At 45.0% G+C, this 25,187-nt stretch overlaps 1 protein-coding gene across 1 annotated transcript; it reads right to left on the bottom strand.

Moving 5' to 3' along the window:
* Window positions 1-3,976: 3,976 nt before the first annotated feature.
* On the bottom strand, window positions 3,977-24,159 carry LOC141075916 (uncharacterized). Its single transcript, XM_073563123.1, has 6 exons — window positions 23,960-24,159; window positions 23,651-23,830; window positions 23,445-23,568; window positions 23,264-23,361; window positions 22,991-23,065; window positions 3,977-5,705 (listed from the first exon to the last, which is right to left on the bottom strand). Exons 1-6 carry the CDS (start codon window positions 24,035-24,037, stop codon window positions 4,290-4,292), a joined length of 1,971 nt encoding a protein of 656 aa, XP_073419224.1. The 5' UTR covers window positions 24,038-24,159; the 3' UTR covers window positions 3,977-4,289.
* Between the last annotated feature and the right edge of the window lie 1,028 nt (window positions 24,160-25,187).

Genomic DNA, 25,187 nt, shown 5'->3' with positions numbered 1-25,187 from the left:
TGTAGATTTGAAATATCTATAACGCATCTGTCCGGGATTCCCCCACAACTAGAAAGGTCACAAATCTCTTGACACAAAATGATGTGTGATGATTCATTCATACGGTCATTTGATTTTACAAAGAGAAGATAACAAAAATCCCTTATCTCAATTATTCATCTCTCCTTTCATTCGGAGGTTCTCATAGACATATATACAAGGATTCACACAGCCTGCGTATCCTGCACTTTGGATTTGACACCTTAACCTGGTGCATTGTCCACTGACACTCTGAGAACACCAAAGCCAACTTCACAATAAGAATCAATGAAAACCCGAGCAACCAAAAACCACAGCCCTATACAAAATACAGCCTCATATGATTTACTGAAAATCCAAAATAGACGCTGCACAGAGTCTATCCCAGGCTTTGTGCTACACAGTACAGCAGTACACGACCAGTTAGTATATTAGTATATTGCCAGAACAGATTGACAGATAATACAGATGACAATTATCTTATTACTCTATTATTCAACTCTCATACGGACATACTCACCGCTCACTGGTGATGTGGGTTCTTTTTGAACCGTGTTTGTACAGTCTTACCCAGAGATATGTAGAGATCCTTAGAGAGGTTGCAAATGCAAAATCAGTGTAAGAATAAAAGTTCTCACCTGCTGCAGCCTGGATTCTGAATTTTCAACCTCCCAGGAAACTCCCACATATGGATTCCGAATAGGCTGGTTTCCACACGGTCCCTGTTGGGCGTCAAACTGTCGTAGCTGCTTTTTTTTCTGACCAAGCGTCAGATCTTGCCAGATGACCAGTGAGGCCGGATTACGAGGTTTCGCCCTTCTGTTCACAAGCGCTTGGAGACAAAGAGACTCAACACACACGCAGTGGTCAAATCACTTTATCTGACGTAATGCAGCAAAAGGCAATATTTTTATACCATTTACAACAATATGTGACTCTATGGAGCTCATTTGTCCCCCACAATCACCTCAGGGTCGTACCTTGTTTACAATGTACCCAGAACATGTTGTTGAGAACAAATATGATAACAAGTATAGTTTCCTTGAAGACAGAGACTAATAGTCTATACTAATAGAATAACACATAGCAATAATAGGCAAAAGGCATTTGAAGTCTTAAAGGTAATTAAAGGGATATAAAAGCAAACCATTAACTCTTCTATATCATACACAGGACGTCTGCATATAGTATACAATGTATAGTGTCAGTGTACAGGTATCACACTAACTCACCAGTGATGTCTCTAGGTGAAGTCCTTCATCCTTGCTTTTCTTTCATCCAGCACAGATCGCCATCACTTCTTTCAGCCAGCACTCGTCTCTGCAGGAAATAACAGTTATCTAGAGCTCCGCTTGCAGAACACATTACTTAATTTTTCCCAACTACTATATTACACCACATGAATAAAAAAAGGCGACAGTGTCGTTCTGCACAGTAACAGGACCGCCCCCATTTAAAACAGCATACTCAAAAAATTAAATACATCACTGCAGTAATAATATCCCTTAATTTACCCCTATGGTAATAATATCCCCCATCCTGACCCCCGTGTGTCTCATTCCTGGCTTTAGCCATATGTTCTCCCATCCCGCCCTCATGAGTGTCCATTCTTCCCCATATGATCTCTATCGTATCCATCCTGCCCCATGATCCTGTGCGTACCTGTCTCCAACCCTGCCTCATCTGTCTCCAATCATGCCCCGTATCTCCATTCTGCCCCAGTCTCCAGCATTCTGCCCCAGTCTCCAGCATTCTGCCCCATGTCCAGCATTCTGCCCCATGTTCAGCATTCTGCCCCAGTCTCCATCACTCTGCCACAGTCCAGCATTCTGCCCCATGTTCAGCATTCTGTCCCATGTCCAGCATTTTTCCCCATGTCCAGCATTCTGCCCCAGTCTACAGCATTCTGCCCCCATGTCCAGCATTCTGCCCCACTCTCCAGCATTCTGCCCCATATCCAGCATTCTGCCCCATGTCCAGCATTATTCCCCAGTCCGGCATTCTGCCCCATGTTCAGCATTCTGCCCCAGTCCAGCATTCTGCCTGTCTTCAGCATTCTGCCCCATGTCCAGCATTCTGCCCCATGTCCAGCATTCTGCCCCATGTCCAGCATTCTGCCCCATATCCAGCATTCTGCCCCAGTCCAGCATTCTGCCCCAGTCTCCAGCATTCTGCCCCAGCACCCAGTATTCTGCCCCAATCCAGCATTCTGCCCCAGTCCATTCTGTCTCATGTTAAGCATTCTGCCCCAGTCTCCAGCATTCTGCCCCATGTTAAGCATTCTGCCCCAGTCCAGCATTCTGCCCCATGTTTACTATTCTGCCCCAGTCCAGCATTCTGCCCCATGTTAACCATTCTGCCCCAGTCCAGCATTCTGCCCCATATTAAGCATTCTGCCCCATGTTCACCATTCTGCCCCAGTTCAGCATTCTGCCCCCCGGATCGACGCTGTCAGAAAAAAAAACGATTTCTCCTTACATGGCCGCGTTCCAGTGGCGGCCGACGCGCACACTGCCTCCACGCTGCAGCACGCTCTAGCCGGCGACTGACACTAACGTCAGACGCCGGCGAGGTGCGCGCTGTGGCTGACGTCAGCTGCCAGCCTCTGATTGGCTGGTGGCTGCCAACTATTGACATGCGGGCCGCCGGGCCCGCATGTCAATAGCGTTTAACTGCCGCAGCGCCGAGGGCCCGGTTTAGTTGCCGATAGGGGCCCGGTGAGCAGAGGAGACCAGGCCCGATGCGGGCCCCCTCTGCCCTCCGGGCCCCATACACCAGTTAGGGCAGTAATGCCCAGATGGCAGCCCTGCATGTATCATGTTAACCGAAACAGTCAGAAAACTAGCCCCATATTGGCAGATCCCAGACCTCAAACTATATACTTTGTAAGTTTATAAGCCCCTCCAGTGTCAGGAATAAATAGTATGTGAAAATACCGTATATACCGCTCAGGGAACACTTACCTTTCAGAGATAATTTCCATATTCATACTAAATAATGGCACAGATCTCCCAGACATTATGACTGCACATATCCCTAGTCTCTATACCGATATTGCACTCATTCCCTGACAGACCGCAGCACGGCCATTAGTTAGAAGCTGCTAATGATCTTTGGAGCAGGTAAGTTTTCCCTGAGTGGTACATATTGGGCCGTCTGAAGACTGAGTTTAGTCTAGGACAATTTGTCTGCACTACTAATTAACAGCTGTTACAATCCCACCAAGGACAACATCTGCAAGGAGTTTGTATGTTCTCCCCGTGTTTGCGTGGGTTTCCTCTGGGTACTCCTTTTTCCTCCCACATTCCAAAGACATACTGATAGAAAACGTAGATTGTGTGCCCCATCGGGGACAGCGATGATAATGTGTGCAAGCTGTAAAGCACTGCGGAATATGTTAGCACTATATAAAAATAAAGATTATTATTACGATTATTATACCAAACTAGGGCAGTCCCTATAGGAGAAAAAAACACAAGAATTATACTGTACTTTCACATACTATCTATTCCTGACACTGGAGTGGCTTATAAACTTACACAGTATATAGTTTGAGGTCTGGGATCTGCCAAAATGTGGCTAGTTTTCTGACTGTTTCGGATTACATGATTTTAGCTTTTTTTGTCTAGTCTCATTTGAATATAGGTCAACATTAAATACTCTCCTGATGAGTCGCCTTTGGTGAGGACGATGAAACCTGTAGAAATGAGAGGCTTGGACAGTGAGTGTGTATACGTCATCTCACCCACTGAACTTTGAGTACATGTTTTTTCTATTAGTCACCTACTGACTAACCTTCAGAGGGTGAATTATGGGTACAGTTTTACATTTGGAATTAATAAAGTTTACTTTTATCCTTTTTTCAGCAAAAATGAGGAATCACAAGAGACAACCCATTTAAGAAGATTCTATTTTGGTTAAAAATATTCAAACATTATGAACATAAAAAAGGCTTCTCCCCTATGTGACGTCTCTGATGTTTATTAACAGTTGATTTCCAAGTAAAATATTTCCCACATTAAGAAAATGAAAAAGGCTTCTCGTCTGTGTGAGGTCTCTGATGTCTAACAAAAATCGCTTTCCGGTTAAAACATTTCCCACATTCTAAACAGGAGAAAAGGCTTCTCCCCATGTGCACTCATTGATGGCGATCAAGATCTATTTTCCATTTAAAACAATTTCCACATGCTGAACATGAATATGGCTTCTCTGCTGTGTGAATTCTCTCATGTGTAACAAGACTTGAATTCTGAGTAGAACATTTCGACATTCTAAGCATCAAAAAGGCTTCTCTCCTGTGTGAGTTCTTTGGTGCTTAACAAGATCCCCTTTCTGGATAAAATATTTCCCACATTCTGAACATCAAAAAGTCTTCTCCCCGTGTGAGTTATTTGGTGCTTAACAAGATTTCCTTCCTGGTTAAAACATTTCCCACATTCTGAACAGGAAAAAGGCTTCTCCCCTGTGTGTGTTCTATGGTGAGTAACAAGCACTGATTTACGTGCAAAACATTTCCCACATTCTGAACAGGAAAAAGTCTTCTCCCCTGTGTGAGTTCTCTGGTGTTTTACAAAACTTGATTTCTGGTTAAAACATTTCCCACATTCTGAACAGGAAAAAGGCTTCTCCCCTGTGTGAGTTCTATGGTGAGTAACAAGCAATGATTTATGTGCAAAACATTTCCCACATTCTGAACATGAAAAAGGCTTCTCCCCTGTGTGTGTTCTATGGTGGTTAACAAAAAGTGATTTCTGGTTAAAACATTTCCCACATTCTGAACAGGAAAAAGGCTTCTCCCCTGTGTGAGTTCTCTGGTGAATAACAAGCATTGATTTACGTGCAAAACATTGCCCACATTCTGAACATGAAAAATGCTTTTCCCCTGTGTGAGTTCTCTGGTGATTAACCAAAATTGATTTATGGTTAAAACATTTCCCACATTCTGAACAGGAAAAAGGCTTCTCCCCTGTGTGAGTTCTATGGTGGTTAACAAAAAGTGATTTCTTGTTAAAACATTTCCCACATTCTGAACAGGAAAAAGGCTTCTCCCCTGTGTGAGTTCTCTGGTGAGTAACAAGCATTGATTTACGTGCAAAACATTTCCCACATTCTGAACAGGAAAAAGGCTTCTCCCCTGTGTGAGTTCTATGGTGGTTAACAAAAAGTGATTTCTGGTTAAAACATTTCCCACATTCTGAACAGGAAAAAGGCTTCTCCCCTGTGTGAGTTCTCTGGTGAGTAACAAGAATTGATTTACGTGCAAAACATTTCCCACATTCTGAACAGGAAAAAGGCTTCTCCCCTGTGTGAGTTCTATGGTGAATAACACAATTTGATTTATCTGCAAAACATTTCCCACATTCTGAACAGGAAAAAGTCTTTTCCCCTGTGTGAGTTCTCTGGTGTTTAACAAAAGTTGATTTCTGGTTAAAACATTTCCCACATTCTGAACAGGAAAATGGCTTCTTTGCTTTAGGAGCAGTTTGTTTTTTAATGCCTCTTTTGTGACTTTGATTTTCCCTAGTAGTCAGTAATGAATCAGAAGATGGGACCTGTTTCATAGGATCAGATGACAGATCTTTGCTGTGAATGGATGATGATATATCTGGAGTAATAGCAATCACTTCAGTTGTATCTTGTAGGATCTCAAGATCATCAGATTTAAAAATTGAAGATGTCAGCTGTCCCTCTGATATCCTGGTACAGTCATCTACCAAGACAAAAAACAATTTTCTTTCATAAAATATCATTGAGTTTTATATTTTTGAACATTTCTACTTAAAGAAGTTGTCCACTACTAAAACTTTTTTTTTTCATAAATCTTGCTATTATGTGCCACTAAAAAGATCCACTGTGTTTATTTTAGCAATATTACCTTTTATCATGCTCTAGCAGCACAATTTCAGTGCTGGCTCCAGCTCTCATCGGGTTAATCGACAACTTCCTTTCTCCCGATTTACTGTGCTCTAATACTACAAGTTCCATGATGCATTGCACTGGCCTGTAAGCCAGCACCGAGCACACCCACTCCAAAACACACCCAAACCCCTCCCTCCCCTCTCTTCAATCTGAAGCATCTTATTGTAAGGGTCTGTGAACACGTTGCGGATTCTACTGTGGATCCGCAGCAGATTCTCCTGCGTTGTACAGTACCATTATAGTCAATGTAAAACAAAAACCGCTGTGCACATGGTGCAGAAAAATCCGCAGCATAAACGCTGAGGGTTCATTTCTGCAGCATGTCAATTCTTTGTGCGGATTCCGCAGCGTTTTACACCTGCTCCATTATAAGAATCCGCAGGTGAAAGCCGCACAAAATCCGCTATAAATCCGCAGGTAAAACGCTGGTCATTGTTTCTGCGGATATAGCAAAATCCACACAGAAAAATCCTCAGCACAATCCGCCACGTGTTCACATAAAACACATTGCAAGCATCATGAGCGCACATACACAGGAGCGTGCACAGACACAGACGTTCTTAATAATAAGTCCCCATGTACACACCGTTATAGTGCTGAGAGCTATAAGGCTGTGTGCACACCAGGCGGATTCCAGGGCGGATTATTCCAGACAGAATCCGCAGCTGTTGGCAGAAAATGCAGGTGCGTTATTGATGCGTTTGTCATGCGGTTTTTACATGCGGATTTGTCTGCGTTTTTGTAACCTAAATAAAGATGTTATTTAACAAAAAAAAAGATTTGTGTTGCCATTTCTGTCCAACCTCCTCATTTACACTTGTCCAACCCACACTACATTACAAACATAGATAGATAGATATGGGATAGATAGATAGATAATAGATTGATAGATAGATAGATATGGGATAGATAGAAAGATAGAAAGATAGATAGATAGATAGATAGATATGGGATAGATATATGGATCTATATATAGATTTTTCCATAGATATTTTATTTCCATATATATTTCCATAGATCTTTCCATAGATTTTTCCATAGATATCTATAGATATTTCCATATCCATGTTTATTAATGAACAATGTTTCATTTTAAAAAGTAAAAAAAAAATGGCGTGGGCTCCCGCGTAATTTTCTGCACAAGAGTAGGAAAGCCGACTTCCGGGGGCCAATATTTTTTGCCTGGGAATGGGACAATACCCATGGCCCTTTCCCAGGCTATGAATATAAGCCAGCAGCTGTCTTCATAGCCTTTACTGGCTATTAAAATAGGGGACCTCCAAAAAAATGACGTGGGGGTCCCCCTATATTTTATGCTGCAGGCTGATATTCATAGCCTAGGAAGGGGCCATGGATATTGGACCCCCCAGCTACAATTACCAGCCCGCAGCCGCCCCAGAAATGGCGCATATATAAGATGCGCCAATTCTGGCACTTAGCCCCTCTCTTCCCACTCCCGTGTTGCAGTGGGATATGTGGTAATAAGGGGTTAATGTCACCTTGCTGTTGGAAAATGACATTAAGCCCGGTTAACAATGGAGTGACGTCAGCCTATCCATTATTAATCTTATAGTAATAAAGGGTTAAAAAAACACACACATAAGAATAAAGTATTTTAATGAAATAAAACACAACACGGATATCATATTTTTATTGCACGCCCAGATCCAAGCGACACCCTCGGTCTCCTCTAATAAAAAGTAAAAAAATAAACCGTATATTCCCTGTCTGACACAGTCCAATTAATAATGAGTGTCCCACGACGATCTCCCCTATAGAACAGTGACATCAGGTGATGTGACCGCTCTATAGGGCCTCCCAGTGATGAACTGACAGGAGTCAATGGCTCCTGCAGTGCATCACTGAGGTTACCTGATTTCAGGCTCTCACTTTCCAGCAATGCTGCGAGAGAATTAGGGTTCGGGTTACGGGACCACTTTCCCGGCGGCGGAGGGATACACAGCGGAGGATTACCTCCGCCTATCATTTCATTCCTGGGGACCCTGGAGAGCGGTCGCATCAGCTGATGCGGCTGCTCTACACGGGAGATCGTCATGGGACCCTCATTATTATCTGGACTACAGCGGAAAGGTGAGTAGAGGTTGCTTTATTATTTTATTTTTATTACAGGAGATCGATGGCTTCGGGGAATTAGGTGATTGGTAAGTATATACTCTGTGTTATGTGTTGTATGTTATATATATATTCTATATGTTGTATGTTCAGTATGTGTTGTTTTTTTTTTACATTCAACACATTAGCCTAGATGATGGGACTACTTCTGTCCCATCATTGGCTAATGTGTCACTCACTGACAGTGTAGCAAGCATCACCTGATGGGACTTGTAGTCCCATTGGATGATGCATGCCTGCATACACACACACACACACACACCCCCGCACAGCCCCGGCACCGCCAGCACAGCACAGCATGCAGACTTTTTTCAAGATTCAAAGAAGATTTATTGGCAGGACTAAATACACATTAGTTTTGCCAAAGCAAGTGTACAAAAGGGAATAGGGATAGGGACTGTAGGGATGTTGGGTAGGGGTTGTAGGAAAGGTGGGTGGGGGCAGATCCAGGATGGGGCTATAGAAGTCCATGGCATAGGGAAGGTGGATGGGGGCAGATCCAGGGTGGGGCTATAGAAGTCCATGGCATAGGGAAGATGGATGGGGGCAGATCCAAAGTGGGGCTATAGAAGTCCATGGCATAGGGAAGGTGAATGGGGGGCATGGGGCAGATCCAGGATGGGGGCTATAGAAGTCCATGGCATATCATAGTTCTCTTTCTCGCAGCCTATGGCATGCGCTCACATATTGCGCTGCTATCTCCACTGTTCTCTCTTCTTCCCCCAGCAGGATATATGTTTTCTCTTCCTCCTTCATGGTGATGAAATCCGGGAAGAGATGTGAGAGTCTCCTGAAGTGAGTGTCCCTCACTGCTGAGTATTTGGAGCAGTGTAGCAGGAAGTGGGTCTCATCCTCCAGGGCCTCCTGGTCACAGTGTTGGCACAGTCTTTCCTCCCTGGGCTTGTAGCTCTGCCTGTGTCGGCCGACCTCGATGGCCAGACTGTGGGCACTGAGTCTATACCGGCTCAGGATCTTGCGGTCTCTGAGGTCCGGGAGTTTCTCCAGGTATGGGGCCAGTGTGTAGTCTCTCTGTAGACTAAGGTACATGGTCAGTTTCTGTGAGCTGATGATGTCGTTCTTCCAGTCACTTATGTACCTCTCCTGGCCTTCTTCTACCATCTTCCTGATTCTGGCTTTTGTCAGGTTGGGTTTGGGTGGGCTGTTCCGAGGGTCCTGGTTTTTCTGTTTCACCTACATGTGTCAGGGCTTTATGGTGATGGGAGCTTGGATTGCTCCTTTGTAGGTGAGCCCGGAATGAGAATGTCCTCTTTAGAACCGTTAGGTGTAGAGGGAATCTGCCCAGCTCGGCCCGGCAAGCACTGTTGGAGGTGCTCCGATGGACTTGGAGAAGGTGCTTGCAGAATTCCAGGTGGAATATTTCTGTTGGGCTGGAATCCCACCTTGACCAGTCTGGGTAGGTGTGAGGGCCCCAGACTTCGCTGCCATACAGGAGGATTGGGGCGATGATAGAGTCGAAGATTTTTTAACCAGACCCTCACTGGTGGCTTCAGATGGTAGAGTTTCCTTCGGATGGCATAGAAGGTTTTGCTGGCCTTGTCTTTCAGGGTCTGTATGGCTTGTTTGAAGCTCCCTGACCGGTGAATCTCTTGGCCCAGGTAGGTATATTTGTCCGTTCCTGTAAGGGCGCAGTTGTTGAGGACAAATGAAGGGTGCTAGTCTGATTTTCTCTTTCTCTTCTGGAACACCATGATGTTGGTTTTCTTTAGGTTGACCGGTAAAGCCCAGGTGGAGCTGAATTTCTCTAAGATTTTCAGGTTGTCTTGGAGGCCTTTCTCGGTTGGTGACAGAAGCAGCAGGTCATCTGCGTACAGCAGGAATTTCACCTGCGCATCGTGGAGGGTGAGACCTGGTGATGTGGAAGATTCCAGAGCGGTGGCCAGCTCGTTGATGTAAATGTTGAAGAGCATTGGGCTTATGCTGCAGCCTTGTCTGACTCCCCGGCTCTGCTGGAAATAGGCCGATCTTATACCGTTCACACTCACACTGCAGAGGTTCTCTGTGTAGGAGTTTTTGATAACATCATAGGTCTTTCCTCCTATTCCGCTCTCCAGCAGTTTCAGGAATGAGCCTGAGTGCCACACCGAATCAAAGGCCTTTTTAAAGTCCACGAAACAGGCATATATCTTCCCATTCTTTGTATTGTGCACGTGGCTCTGAATGAGGCTGTGCAGGGTGTAGATGTGGTCGGTAGTGCGGTGGTTTGGCATGAACCCTGCTTGGCTCTTGCTGAGGACGTTGTGCTCGGTGAGGAAACTGAGGATCCTCTTGTTCAGGATGCTGTTGAATAGTTTTCCCAGGTTGCTGTTAACACATATGCCTCTGTAGTTGGCTGGGTCATACCTGTGCCCATTCTTGTGGATGGGTGTGATGAGGCCTTGATTCCAGGTACGAGGGAAGTAGCCAACACTTAGCACAATATTGAAGAGTTTAACCATTGCAGCCTGTATTTCTGGTGGGCTGTACTTCAGCATTTCTGGTGGGATTCCATCCAGGCCACCGGCTTTTCTACATCTTATGGAAGAAATTCTCTCTGCTACTTCCTGTAATGTAATAGGTGCATCCACGGGGTTTTGGAAATTTTTTACTTTTTCCTCCATTGCTTTTAGTTTTGCTATTATGCTTTCCTGTTCTTGGCTTAGTTCTTCCTTTGGAATGTCTTTATAGAGGTCTCTGAAGTTCTGGAGCCAAATGTTGCCATTTTGGATATGGATGTTGTTTTTCTTGTCTTTTGTGCCCATGTGGTTCCATAGTTCCCAGAAGGAGTTGTCTTGGAGGGCATCTTGGAGTTGGTTAAGCTTGGTAGAGATGTAACTTTGCTCCTTCCTCCTGAGGATGGTTTTGTACTGCCTTTGTATGGTTTCATAGGCTTCCCTCAGACCCGGGTGGTTGGGGTCTCTGAGTTTCTTGTTTGAGGCTGTTCTCAGGGTCTTCCGTACGGCTTTACATTCTCTGTCAAACCATCCATTGATCTGTTTTTCTTTTGGTCTCTTGTAGTTGACTTTTTTAAGGTCGGACAGTCTGGCCATTGCATAGAATATATTGTTGAGGTCTTTTGCAGCTTGACTCACTCCCTTTGGGTTAGGCTGATATTCATAGTTGTAGAAGTTGTGGAGCATCCGCTGTATTTCAGGTCTGCTGGGAGCCTCTTTATACTTTAATGCCGACATTTTGTGCCATTTATAGGATGGAGAGCGGGTGAAGAGGCCGCTCTGCTGTGGCTTTTGAGTGGATGGTTTCTCTGTAGATTTCAAGTACAGAAGAAGTTGGCTGTGGTCTGACAGGTGCGTTTGTGGGGAGACTATGAAAGCGCTGATATTTGCCAGGTTCATATCTGTAATGGCATAATCTACTACACTTCTCCCTACATGGGAGTTTAGTGTACACCTCCCTACGGAGTCTCCTTTGGTTCATCCGTTAAGAATATGAAGTCCTAAACTTCTGCATATGTGCAGGAGCTTTTTACCACTTTTGTTGACTGTACTGTCATAGCTGTTTCTCTCTGTGAGTACTGAGTCTTGGCCGTCATTCTCTGCTCCAAATAAGTAGATGTTCCCATCCGTGGTCAGGAAGTCGTTTTCTCTCCCTGTTCTTGCATTGAGGTCTCCAAAGATGAGAACTTTGCCCAGGGCTTGATAGTGGGCGGCTTCTGTTTGTAAGATCTCGAACCAGTCTGGATTGAAGCAGGGTGACTCTGGTGGTGGTATATAGGTGGCGCAGAGGTGGACATCAGACTGAGAGGTGAGGATGGAGCTGCTGATCCTGATCCATATGTGGCTGCCTCCTCTCTTCACTGGTTTGATGTACTGGTGGAACTCCTCTTTGTACCAGATCAGTATTCCTCCTGAGCTCCGGCCCTGTTTGGTGTTTTTATTTTTCAGGGCAGGGGCAGAGATTTCCTTGTATCCGATGGGCACCAGGGATTCGTTTTCAGCCCTTGTCCATGTTTCCAGGAGGATCTGAATGTCTATATTTCTCAGTCTTTGTATAAAGTCAGGATCATTTGTTTTACATCCAAAGGCCGAGGTGTTGAGACCCTGAATAATCCAGCTGCTGATTGTAAGTGAAGTCATTTTTCTATATATCTTGGGTGTATATACCTTGTAATGAGTATGGCTGTGTAGGACACACCAGATCTCTGACTGATTTATTAATTATGTTGTTTCCGTGGACACATTAGTTTCCTGCACACTGTGTTGAGTAGAGTCTTTATCTCCTCCATATCTCTGCCCTGTATGTCTCTGCTCTGGATGCCTCTGTTTTGCATGTCTCTGTGTGAGGTCGGTGAACTCCTCCATGGTGAACTCCTCCATGGTGGTCAGACTCCCCCGCACAGCCTCGGCACCGCCAGCACAGCACGCAGACTCCCCCGCACAGCCCTGGCAACACCCACACAGCCCGTCCACCCCCTGCACAGCCAGCAGACAGCCTGCAGACCCTGGCACAGCCCGCCCACCACCCCCCGCACAGCAGCCCACAGAGCCCCGCACGACCCTTCCACCCCCCGCAAAGCCGAGCAGACAGCCTGCATACCCCCGCACAGCCCGCCCACCCCCCGCTCAGCCGGCAGACAGGCCGCAGACCCCGCACGGCCCCTCCACCTCCCGTACAGCCAGCAGACAGTCTGCAGACCCCGGCACAGCCCGCCCACCCCCCCCGCACAGCAGCCCACAGACCCCCGCACGACCCTTCCACCCCCCGTAAAGCCGAGCAGACAGCCTGCATACCCCCGCACAGCCCGCCCACCCCCCGCTCAGCCGGCAGACAGGCTGCAGACCCCTGCACGGCCCCCCCGCGCAGCAGCCCGCAGACCCCTGCATGGCCTGTCCATCCCTCGCACAGCTGGCAGACAGCCTTTCCAACCCCTACACAGCCCCGTCCACCCCCCCCGCACAGTCCCGTCACTCTTGATGGGTGAGGAGACAGACGCTGCAGAGTGACGGGGCTGTGATGTGTGGTGCAGCACCGCCCACACACTGCTGTGACTCTTGATGAGTGACAGCAGTGTGTTGATACTGGGTCACGCCTGCTGATGATGTCACATCAATTTCCATAGTCCATGTTAGCAGCGGCTGTAGCCTGGCGGTCACATGGCGCCGCTCACAGGCAGAATTGGCAATGCAAGGTAATTACAAAAATCATTATGGGCCCCGGGGGGATACAATGGGGGGGTTACTAAAAAGTAGTGGACAACATCTGTAAACATCTGTAAATTGTCCATAAAAACGGCAAGCTATGCAAAAAACTTTAACCGTGTCGCATTTTGGTGCGCTCGGCGCACTGTCAAAAGGACGCCTGCGCCGGCAAATACCTGCGCACGGCTTGCGTACCCAATGCTAAAGACAGGATACGCAGGTCGCATGCAGCGTCATGCGTCCATAGGCGGAGCTGACCGGAGGAGGGGCGGCCGTGTGCATCACTCCACAGCTCCAGGAAACGCTAGTGTGAAAGTAGCCTTACAAGTGCTGCTGCCAGCTGTGTCAGTCAGCGATTGTGCTATAAAGTAAAAAACAGATAAGGCAGGTTAGGGTTAGTGCTATAGTTAGGGTTAGTGTTGGGACTAAAGTTAGGGTTACTGTTAGGGTTATAGTTACTGTTAAGGTTACTGTTAGGGTTTATTCTAAAGTTAGGGATAGGGTAAAGAATTAGGCTTTTCTCAATTGTCTCCCCAATAATTTGGTCACGTCATGTCGTAGTTTTCTATTTACGAAAAAAAAAATAAAAACGAATAAAATGGCCCGTCAGTCTTATAGTGCAGAGGAGGCTTATGCACTTTTATGTTCTGACAGTGAAGAAAGTGCAGTGTCAGATGGCGATGTGGATTTCGAGGGCTTTAGTAGCAGCGACAGTGATAGCTCAGAAATGAGCAGTGATTCTGGTCCATCCTCACACACAAGGACCAGTACAACAAGAAGGACAAATAGCGCTTCTGGAGAAATGTCTCCAACTCAGGGAACAATGCCCAGTACTAGCGCTGTCCCTAGTGCTCGTGAATTGGCACACACCAAAGTCCAAGGGGCTTTGCCTCTTGATGTAGCATTTCCCAGATGGGAGGCTTCGGATTCGGCTACTCCATTCATCCCTAATTTTAATGCCTTTCCTGGTATAAATGTGGAGGAGAAAATTTTGGACCAAATATTTTTTTAATTTGTTAATGACAGATAGCTTGCTAGAGCATATTGTCCTACAAATTTATATGCGTCCCAATTCCTTCGTCAAATTTATGGACACCAACTAGAAATGAAATTTTTTTTAGGACTTACATTCGCTATGGGTCTTGTTAAAAAAGCCCTGTTCAAGCCACCCCTATGTTTTCTGCTGTTCTTCCTAGGACCCGTTATGAGATGCTCATGAGATTTTGGCATTTTAACGGCAATAGTCAATGCCTGCCCAGAAATGTCCCAGAACATGACAGACTATTCAAAATCAGACCCATCATCAAAGACTTGACAGAAAAGTTCTTAAAGCTCTACACCCCAACAGAAAACATTTCCATTGATGAGCCCCTTGTAAAATTCAAAGGAAGAATGCACCTCAAGCAATTTATTCCTTCTACGAGGGCAAGGTTCGGAATAAAGCTCTACAAAATGTGCGAGAGTTCAACCAGATACACATCAGCTTTTCACATTTATGAGGGGAAAGACCGCAAACTAAACCCACCAGGAGGCCCTACTTATCTGGGGACATCTGCAAAATGGTTTTGAGCCTTTTTTTAACAAAAAGGCTACAATCTGTATGTTGACAACTACTACACCAGCATACCTCTATTTAAAACTCTGGTTGAACATAACATAGGGGCTTGTGGGACCATTCACAAAAACCATCAGGGGTTTCCACAATCATTGGTCAAAGAAAATTTCCGAAAGGGGCAGTCAGGGGCTTTATCCAATGGAGAGCTGCTTGCCCTTAATATTAAGGATAAATAAAATATTTTTATCCTGAGCTCGATCCACACAGATGCCACAAGGGCCACTGCAGACCAACAGGGATCCACTACTGCAAAACCTGTGTCTGTCATTGACTACAACAAATATATGGGGTGTGGACCTTGCAGATCAGGTTCTACAGCCATACCAGGTATCAAGAAAATCATATACCTGGTATAAAAAGTTAGTCATGTATTTGTTTCAGGTGGCCACATAGAATTCTTTTGTGTTATACAAAAAAGCCGGAAATGCAGATACTTTCCTTGATTATCAGGAAAAGGTCACTGAAAATCTTGTTTTTGAAAATTCAATCCCCGACAATCCTTTAGAATGTGAAGATGTGAGAAGACTCACTGAGCGACATTTTATTGCACTCATCCCAGTAACTGAACAAGAAAGAACCCCCAGAGAAGATGTCGTGTATGTTCCTAGAGAGGAATGAGGCATGATCCCCGCTATTATTACCCACAATGCCCATCATTACCAGCCTTATGCCTCCATGACGGCTTTACAATCTTCCACACAGAACCACGTTTTTGAACTGTTTTGACATTCAAGCATTTGGTTTATTTAGTGACAGACACATTTGAGTAGAGCTGACATAACAATTTCCGGGGGTAGGTGGGGGGAGGTCTCCAGAGACACAAGCTGGGCACAATATATTGGGCACTACAATGACATTTTTGCAATTTCTGCTCTAAAACTTCCACTACGTGTTTCTGGAAATCATCCATGTAGTGAAAATGGTCACTATATTCATAGATGAGTTCGTGAAAACAAAAAATAGTCAAAATAAGCATAAATTAACTATGATAAACACTGAAGAAATAACTTCAGTCCAAAAAATAGGGCATAAAGCCTAACAACAATTAGAAAATGGAAATGCTCCCATTAGAATAATATACACAGGAAGAACGGCGCAGAGAACACCATCCAATAAAAAAAACATTGATTTATAAATTCAAACAGTTTTGAAAATACAAGGAAATATACATACCAATATTAAGGCTTATACAGTAAAAAGGAAAAGGAGGAATACTAAGGCCAAAACAGAAGTACGCATGGAGATCTTGCGACTAAGGGTTATAAAATATACAAAGCAACAATATAGTAAAACATGATAAATCCCAGGCAAAATACCCATACAAAATATAATAAATATTGTCTGAAGCATTAAACAGATCAGTTTGCCCATCCACATCTAAATATTGTCACTTACCCATGATCACAAGTACACCAATGTGCCCTCCTGTGACCCCATTTTGGAAATGACACCCCTCTGGGAATTCATCTATGTACACCCATAGATTTACCTATGATGACCATTTACCTATCTACCTATTTTCCAATGTAAAATCTGGGGTTAAAACAACATTTTAGTGGTAAAAATGTAATTATTTTTTCTTCACTGGCCAATGGTATAATTTTCTGTGGAACAGCTGTGGGGTCAGTATGCTCACTGCACCACTAGAAGAATTCATTCAGGGAAGTATTTGGTAAAATGCAGTCACTTTTGGGGGCTTATGCAGTTCTGGCACCTCAGGGGCTCTGACAATGTGAGATGTCACCCACAAACAATTCCAGCAAAATCTGCTCTCCAATACAGCGCTCCTTCCCTTCCAAGCTCTGCCATGCGCCCAAACAGTGGATTACCCCCACATATGGGGTGTCAGCGTACTCAGGACAAACTAAAATACATATCGAGCTAAAAAGATTTAGGAAAAATTTTTTTTTTTTTTTATTTCCATGGCTCTACGCTATAAACTTCTATACAGCACCTGTAGGTTCAAGGTGCTCAATACACATCTGGATAAGTTCCCTAAAGGGTCTAGTTTCCAACTGGAGTCACTTGTTGGTGGTTTCCACTGTTTAGGCAGATCAGGGGCTCTCCAAACGCGACATGGCAACCGCTAATTATTCCAGCATATTTTACATTCAAAAAGTCAAATGGCGCCGCCATCACCGGTGACATTTTGCTGGATGTAATTTTTTTCTAAGTCTCACAATATCCACAATATTATAGGCATTATCAACAATAACATCAATGCTATTATATGCATTATGTAATAATGGGGGGCAGGTCAGTGAGGGATCAGCGACCTGTCATAAGCCAATACAGATGAATATGTAATCAGAGCACCACATAAAGCCCCGCCCACAGCCCCACCCACAGTCCCGCCCCAGAGCACGAGAATCTCATTAAGGAAAACTACAAATACAGATTAAACAACAGTAAACCAGAGTTGCCCTCATTTATGGTGGACCATTGGAGCTATTATGAATCCTGACCAGAAGATCAGAGAAAATAATAATAATAAATTTTATTTTTATAGCGCCGACATATTCCGCAGCACTTTACATTTCAGAGGGGATTTGTACAGACAATAGACATTACAGCATAACAATAATCACATAGATTATAACAGATACCAAGAGGAATGAGGGCCCTGCTCGCAAGCTTACAGTCTATGAGGAAAGAGGGAGACACGAGAGGTGGGTGGTAACAGTTGCCCTGATTGTATGGACCAGCCATAATGTTAAGTGTGTAACAGTACAGACACAGAGGGCTAATGGATGCATAAAGCATGTGGGAACATGATGCCGGGAACCTGGTTATGGTAAAACTTTTGGCTGTGCCACCCAGGGATAGATTAGGTTAATGTGTTGAGGCGATAGGCCAGTCTGAATAAATGCGTTTTCAGGGCACGCTTAAAATTGTGAGGATTGGGGACTAATCGTATTGACCTGGGAAGTGCATTCTAAAGAACTGGCGCAGCACGTGTAAAGTCTTGGAGACGGGAGTGGGAGGTTCTGACTATTGAGGATGCTAACCTCAGGTCATCAGCAGAACGGAGGACGCGGGTAGGGTGGTAAACTGAAACAAGGGAGGAGATGTAGGGTGGTGCTGAGCCATGGAGAGCTTTGTGGGTGAGGGTAATAAGTTTGTACTGGATTCTGGAGTGGATGGGTAGCCAATGTAATGACTGGCACAAGGTAGAGGCATCGGTGTAACGATTGGGGAGGAATATGATCCTGGCTGCAGCATTCAAGACAGATTGGAGAGGGGAGAGTTTGGTAAGAGGGAGACCGATTAGAAGAGAGTTACAATAGTCGAGACGAGAATGAATAAGAGAAACAGTAAGAGTTTTTGCAGAGTCAAAAGTAAGAAAAGGTCGAATTCTAGAAATGTTTTTGAGGTGCAGATGACAAGAGCGAGCCAGTGATCGAATGTGGGGGGCATAGGAAAGCTCAGAATCAAGTATGACCCCAAGACAGCAGGCCTGTTGCTGGGGAGTAATAGTGGAGCCACCCACAGAAATAGCAATGTCGGGTATAGGTACATTAGTAGAGGGAGGAAACAACAGGAGTTCAGTTTTTGACAGGTTCAGTTTCAGATATAGTGAGGACATGATATTAGACACAGCGTTTAGACAATCGCCGGTGTTTTCTAGAAAGGCTGGCGTGATGTCAGGAGAAGAAGCGTATAATTGGGTGTCATCAGCATAGAGATGGTACTGGAACCCAAATCTACTGATTGTTTGACCAATAGGGGCAGTGTACAAGGAGAAGAGGAGGGGGCCTAGAACCGATCCTTGAGGAACCCCAACTGCAAGGGGAAGATGAGAGGAGGAGGAACTGGCAAAAGATACAGTAAAGGAGCGGTCAGAGAGATAGGAGGAGAACCAGGAAAGAACAGTTTCCTTGAGGCCAATGGAACGGAGCATAGTGAGGAGGAGTAGCTGATGATCCACAGTGTCGAATGCTGCAGAGAGATCCAAGAGAATTAGCATGGAGTAATGACCATTTGATTTAGCTGTTAGTAGATCATTAGAGACTTTAGTGAGGGCAGTTTCAGTAAAGTGTAAAGAGCGGAAACCGGATTGGAGAGGGTCGAGAAGAGAGTTATCAGAGAGATAGCGGATAAGACAGGAGTGGACCAGGCGTTCCAGGAGTTTAGAGATGAAGGGAAGATTAGAGACAGGGCTATAGTTAGCGGCACAGTTTTGGTCGAGAGATGGTTTTTTAAGTAGTGGATGTATGATGGCTAGAGTTGAGCGATACCGTCCGATACTTCAAAGTATCGTATCGGATGGTATCGGCCGATCTTTAAAAAAAGTATCGGTATCGCCGATTCCGATACCGGAAGTCCCATTCAAGTCTATGGGACTTCCGGTATCGGAATAAGAAAAACCCTTTCCTGCCCTTGTACAGCCTCTCTGGGGTCTGTACGGGCCTTTCGGGGGGCTGTGCCGGCCTGCCAGGGGGTCTGTGCAGGCTCCGGTGGTCTGTGCCGGCCTGCCGGTGGTCTGTGCAGGCTCCGGGGGGCTGTGCCGGCCTGCCGGGGGGCTGTGCCGGCCTGCCGGTGGTCTGTGCAGGCTCCGGGGGGCTGTGCCGGCCTGCCGGGGGGCTGTGCCGGCCTGCCGGGGGGCTGTGCCGGCTCCGGGGGGCTGTGCCGGTCTGCCGGGGGGCTGTGCAGGCTCCGGGGGTCTGTGCAGGCATCGTCCGATGGGACTACAAGTCCCATCGGGCGATGCCTGCTACCATGACAGTGATTGACACATTAGCCAATGATGGGACAGTAGTAGTCCCATCATCCGGCTAATGTGTTAAATGTAAAAAAAAATAAAAAAAAAAAATTACATGCTACATACATACAACATGCATACTACATACATACAACATGCATACTACATACATGCTACATTCATACTACATACATGCTACATACATACTACATATATACTACATGCATGCTACATACATACTGCATGCTACATACATACCACATATATACTACATGCATGCTACATACATACTACATGCTACATACATACCACATACATACTACATATATACTACATGCATGCTACATACATACTACATGCTACATACATACCACATATATACTACATACATACTACATATATACTGCATGCTACATACATACTACATATATACTACATGCATGCTACATACATACCACATATATACTACATACATACTACATATATACTGCATACTACATATATACTACATGCATGCTACATACATACTACATGCTACATGCATGCTACATACATACTACATACATACTACATGCTACATACATACCACATATATACTACATACATACAATACATTCATACAATACATACATAGACATACAGTACATATAACATAGAGTAACATACTTACCAATACTTGTCACATTGTTCCCCGAAGCCATTGTCGTCTACGGAATAAATATTAACATAACAAACCACAAAAATACTCACCCACGATCCGAAGCAGTCCACGAGTGTGTCCCACGACGATCTTGGGTAGAGAACTGCAGCATCAGATGATGCTGCCGTTCTCTACGGGCTGCAGGAATCCAATGACGGAAGGTAGGTATCCTTCCGCACTGTATTCCTCCGCCACTTAAAAAAAAAAAGTCCCTAGTCTCACTTTATGCCATTGCTGTGTGGGAATTTCCCACACAGCAATGGCATAAAGTGAGACTAGGGACTTTTTTTTTTAAGTGGCGGAGGAATACAGTGCGGAAGGATACCTACCTTCCGTCATTGGATTCCTGCAGCCCGTAGAGAACGGCAGCATCATCTGATGCTGCAGTTCTCTACCCAAGATCGTCGTGGGACACACTCGTGGACTGCTTCGGATCGTGGGTGAGTATTTTTGTGGTTTGTTATGTTAATATTTATTCCGTAGACGACAATGGCTTCGGGGAACAATGTGACAAGTATTGGTAAGTATGTTACTCTATGTTATATGTACTGTATGTCTATGTATGTATTGTATGAATGTATTGTATGTATGTAGTATATATGTGGTATGTATGTAGCATGTAGTATGTATGTAGTATGTATGTAGCATGCATGTAGTATATATGTAGTATGTATGTAGCATGTAGTATGTATGTAGCATGCATGTAGTATATATGTAGTATGTATGTAGCATGCAGTATATATGTAGTATGTATGTAGTATATATGTGGTATGTATGTAGCATGTAGTATGTATGTAGCATGCATGTAGTATATATGTAGTATGTATGTGGTATGTATGTAGCATGCAGTATGTATGTAGCATGCATGTAGTATGTATGTAGTATGTATGTAGTATGTATGTAGCATGCAGTATGTATGTAGTATGTATGTAGTATATATGTAGTATGTATGTAGCATGCATGTAGTATGTATGTAGCATGTATGTAGTATGTATGTAGTATATATGTAGTATGTATGTAGCATGTAGTATGTATGTAGCATGCATGTAGTATGTATGTAGTATTTTTTTTTTTTTTTTTTACATTTAACACATTAGCCGGATGATGGGACTACTACTGTCCCATCATTGGCTAATGTGTCAATCACTGTCATGGTAGCAGGCATCGCCCGATGGGACTTGTAGTCCCATCGGACGATGCTTGCACAGACCCCCGGACATCAGCACAGCCCCCCGGCAGGCCGGCACAGCCCCCCGGCAGGCCGGTACAGACCCCCACAGGGTGCACAGACCACCGGCAGGCCGGCACAGCCCCCCGGCAGGCCGGTACAGACCCCGGGCAGTCCACACAGCCCCCCGGCAGGCCGGCACAGCCCCCCGGCAGGCCGGCAGAGACCCCCGGAAGGCCCGAAATGACGGCGCATCATGATGCGCACACACCGCGCATCATGATGACGTCAGGCCGTCAATCAACTGAACTTCCGATTCCGATGCCGAATTCCGATATTGAAAAAATATCGGAAGTCGGTATCGGAATTCCGATACAGCAAGTATCGGCCGATACCCGATACTTGCGGTATCGGAATGCTCAACACTAATGATGGCATGCTTAAATGAGGAGGGAAAGATACCAGAAGAGAGAGAGAGGTTAAATATTTTAGTTAGGTGAGGGGTGAAAGCAGGGGAAAGGGACTGGAGGAGATGTGACGAAAATGGGTCTCTGATGCAAGTGGTTGGGCGAGAAGATGCAAGGAGCCTGCTTACTTCTTCTTCTGTGACTGGATCAAAATCAGAGAGTGAGCTAGATGCAGTGGGGGAGGGAGGACAGTGCATGGTATGAGGTGACTGGGAGATAATTTCCTGTCAAATCTGGTCAATTTTTTCTTTGAAGTAATTGGCCAGATCGTCAGCTTGGAGCTCCGTGGTTGGGGCCTGTACTCTTGGGTTGAGTAGAGAATGAAAAGTGTCAAAGAGACGTTTCGGGTTATTGGACAGTGAGGTGATGAGGGTGTTGAAATAGGTTTGTTTGGAGAGGTGAAGGGCAGTGTTGTATGTTCTAAGCATAAACTTATAATGGATGAAATCTTCGTGTAGATTGGATTTTCTCCACAGACGTTCGGCGCTCCTGGAGCACCGCTGCAGGAAACGTGTTTGCAGGGTGTGCCAGGGTTGTCGCCGTCTGCGTTGTGGTGTTTTATTTATAGCGGGTGCAAATTCATTCAGGGCACTTTGAAGTGTTTCATTGTAATGCTTCAATGCAGAATCAGGACATGAGAGGGAGGAGATAGGGGCCAATGATGACTGCAAGTTCTTCATAAGTTTCTGGGTGTTAATGGCCTGTATGTTTCTATAAGTCTGGACAGTGGGGGTGACCTGAGCAGCCTGGCAGTTCTTGATAGAGAATGAAAGAAGGTTGTGGTCAGAGAGCGGGAGAGGGGAGTTTGCAAAATCATCCACTGCACAAAGAAAATAATATTGCTCCCCATTTCAGGAGAGATTGTGCAGTAATCTGAATTCCTTAGGATCGAAAACAATGTAATTGGTTGTAAGTTCTATAGAAAAGGGCTTTCACTGCCCAAAGTCATTTGAACAGTTTAGGGTGGAGGAGAATGTTGTCATCTAGAGGCAAAATGGTGATCATGGTAATACGGCCGGACTACACCACCGAAAAAGCAGCCACAGCCGGTGACTGAAAGGAATCTGGGACTTCTCTGCATTCAGTGGTTACTACTCACCTGGGTAATCATATGTGGGAATCTCCTCTTTACACCACTCATCACCCCTCACATATGTCTCTGTAGTATTAATATGGGTCAGATCTTCACCCTGAAACAAATATTGTAAAAGTCACCGACAGATGGAGAAGTCCCATCTATGATCAGCTTTAATCCTGCCATCTCCACCGTTCTCATTACACAAGTATAAAACATATAATACTGGTGGATAAAACAAGACTGAGCACAAGACCTTCACAGCCGTCTACACATCATAGGGGAGATCTCCTGACACCTCCTCTCCATCTACCTGAAGATCCTGAGGAGCACTGGGATCTTCTTGGTTACAGTCCTGTGGAAGAAGAGGATGGGGACATCTCTCTGGTGTTGTCCTCTTACTGGATAGATCTGGAGGAAACACATACAGGGACTGAATTCATTCTCTACATACAGATAATTATAGGCCGTGTGTAGTTAGTCCTGTCTATTACCTAGTGATGTGAGGGGCTGGGGAACCTCCATTATGACGTCCTTGTACAGATCTTTGCGTCCTTCTAAATACTCCCACTCCTCCATGGAGAAATAGACAGCGACATCCTGACACCTTATAGGAACCTGACACATACAATGATACCGTCATCCCCCGATCCCTTCATAGCGTTACTGTATAATGTCCCAGCATTCCCAGCAGTGTCACCTCTCCAGTCAGCAGCTCAATCATCTTGTAGATGAGTTCTAGGATCTTCTGGTCATTGATGTCCTCATGGATCAGGGGGTGAGGTGGAGGCCCGGTGATTGGGCTCAGGGGTCTTCCCCATCCCTCAGACACAGGGTCCTGACAGCGATCACTAGAGGTCTTCTTCACCACTGTGTAATCCTGGTTATGGAGAGACACATTAATAAATCTCACTACAGACATTTCCAGAGTCCTCACCTCTCCAGTTCTGTCCATCTGTTATTCCCATAGATAAGAATGATGTAATGTGACGTCATCAGAATCTCTCACCTCTCCAGTGAGACGGAAGAGGATCTCTAGGGTGAGGTGTAGCATCCTCTCCGCCATCTTGTCTCTGTCCATATCCATCCCTGATGGGTAAATCAGGAAAATTCTCTTCTGTAGAAGATCTTCACTGAGAGGATCCGATATTGTAGAGACCTGAATGAGAAGATGATCCGATGTAACATAAGAATCCAGTGTAATAATACAATTACTGGAGATAATAAGGGAAACATATGAGGAGATTTATTATCTTACAGGGTTTAGTTTTCTTCCCTGACATCTACTAATAAAACCTATATATTTAGGCCCCAGACAACAAGCAGTTTCCTCCTCGGAGTCGGCAGCTGAACACGTTCCTCATAGACTCATCTTCCATAACGCTAATTCTCGTCTCATTACCGACACTGGAATCGGCATTAGCAATACTGCAGGAGATATTCATTACACGCGACATGAGAAATAACTCCTTCATGATGAGGACGACATCTTCATCTTCTACTACGGCTCTAGAAACAGATTTGGCCAGAGTCGGTCACTGCCTCCATCCCCACCGGCCGTCTATATGAAGGTTTCCCGTCTTCCCCGCACTGTAATCTTCTATAATAATAAATAATAGTAATCTTTATTTATATAGCGCCAACATATTCCGCAGCGCTTTACAGTTTAACAGTTTTAAAACACAAGTCATAAGAAACAACGTTAACAATACAATAATTAAAGCAAAATAAGACGAAATAAGCCGCCCCTGCTCGTGAGAGCTTACAATCTACAATGAGGTGAGGGAGATACAAAGTACAGGTGTGTATTTACAATTGTATAATTACAATGAAGGTCCAGCCATCTTGAGGGAGTGAAGGATGGATGGATATAGTGAATGGGCTACACACGCACACTTACACATAGAATGACTTTGATTAGCGAACGTGATAAGCCGCTCTGAACAAATGTGTTTTGAAGGAGCGCCTAAAACTATGCAAATTGTGGTTAGTCCTAATTTCTTGAGGTAGAGCATTCCAGAGTATAGGAGCAGCACGGGAGAAGTCTTGGAGTCGGGAGTGGGAGGTACGGATTAGTGCAGAGGTTAGTCGAAAGTCTTTTGCAGAGCGCAGCGATCGGCTAGGCCGATAGAAAGAAATGAGGAAGGAGATGTAGGGGGGTGCCGCACCGTGGAGAGCTTTGTGGGTGAGAACAAGTACTTTGAATTGGATCCTGTAATGAATGGGCAGCCAGTGTA

Source organism: Dendrobates tinctorius, unplaced genomic scaffold, assembly GCF_039654945.1.
Source record: "Dendrobates tinctorius isolate UK_male_01 unplaced genomic scaffold, ASM3965494v1 ptg000380l, whole genome shotgun sequence".
In the NCBI taxonomy this organism is placed as follows: Eukaryota; Metazoa; Chordata; class Amphibia; order Anura; family Dendrobatidae; genus Dendrobates; species Dendrobates tinctorius.
Note: the sequence above shows the minus strand (reverse complement) of the source record. Positions and strands in the feature narration are given on the sequence as shown.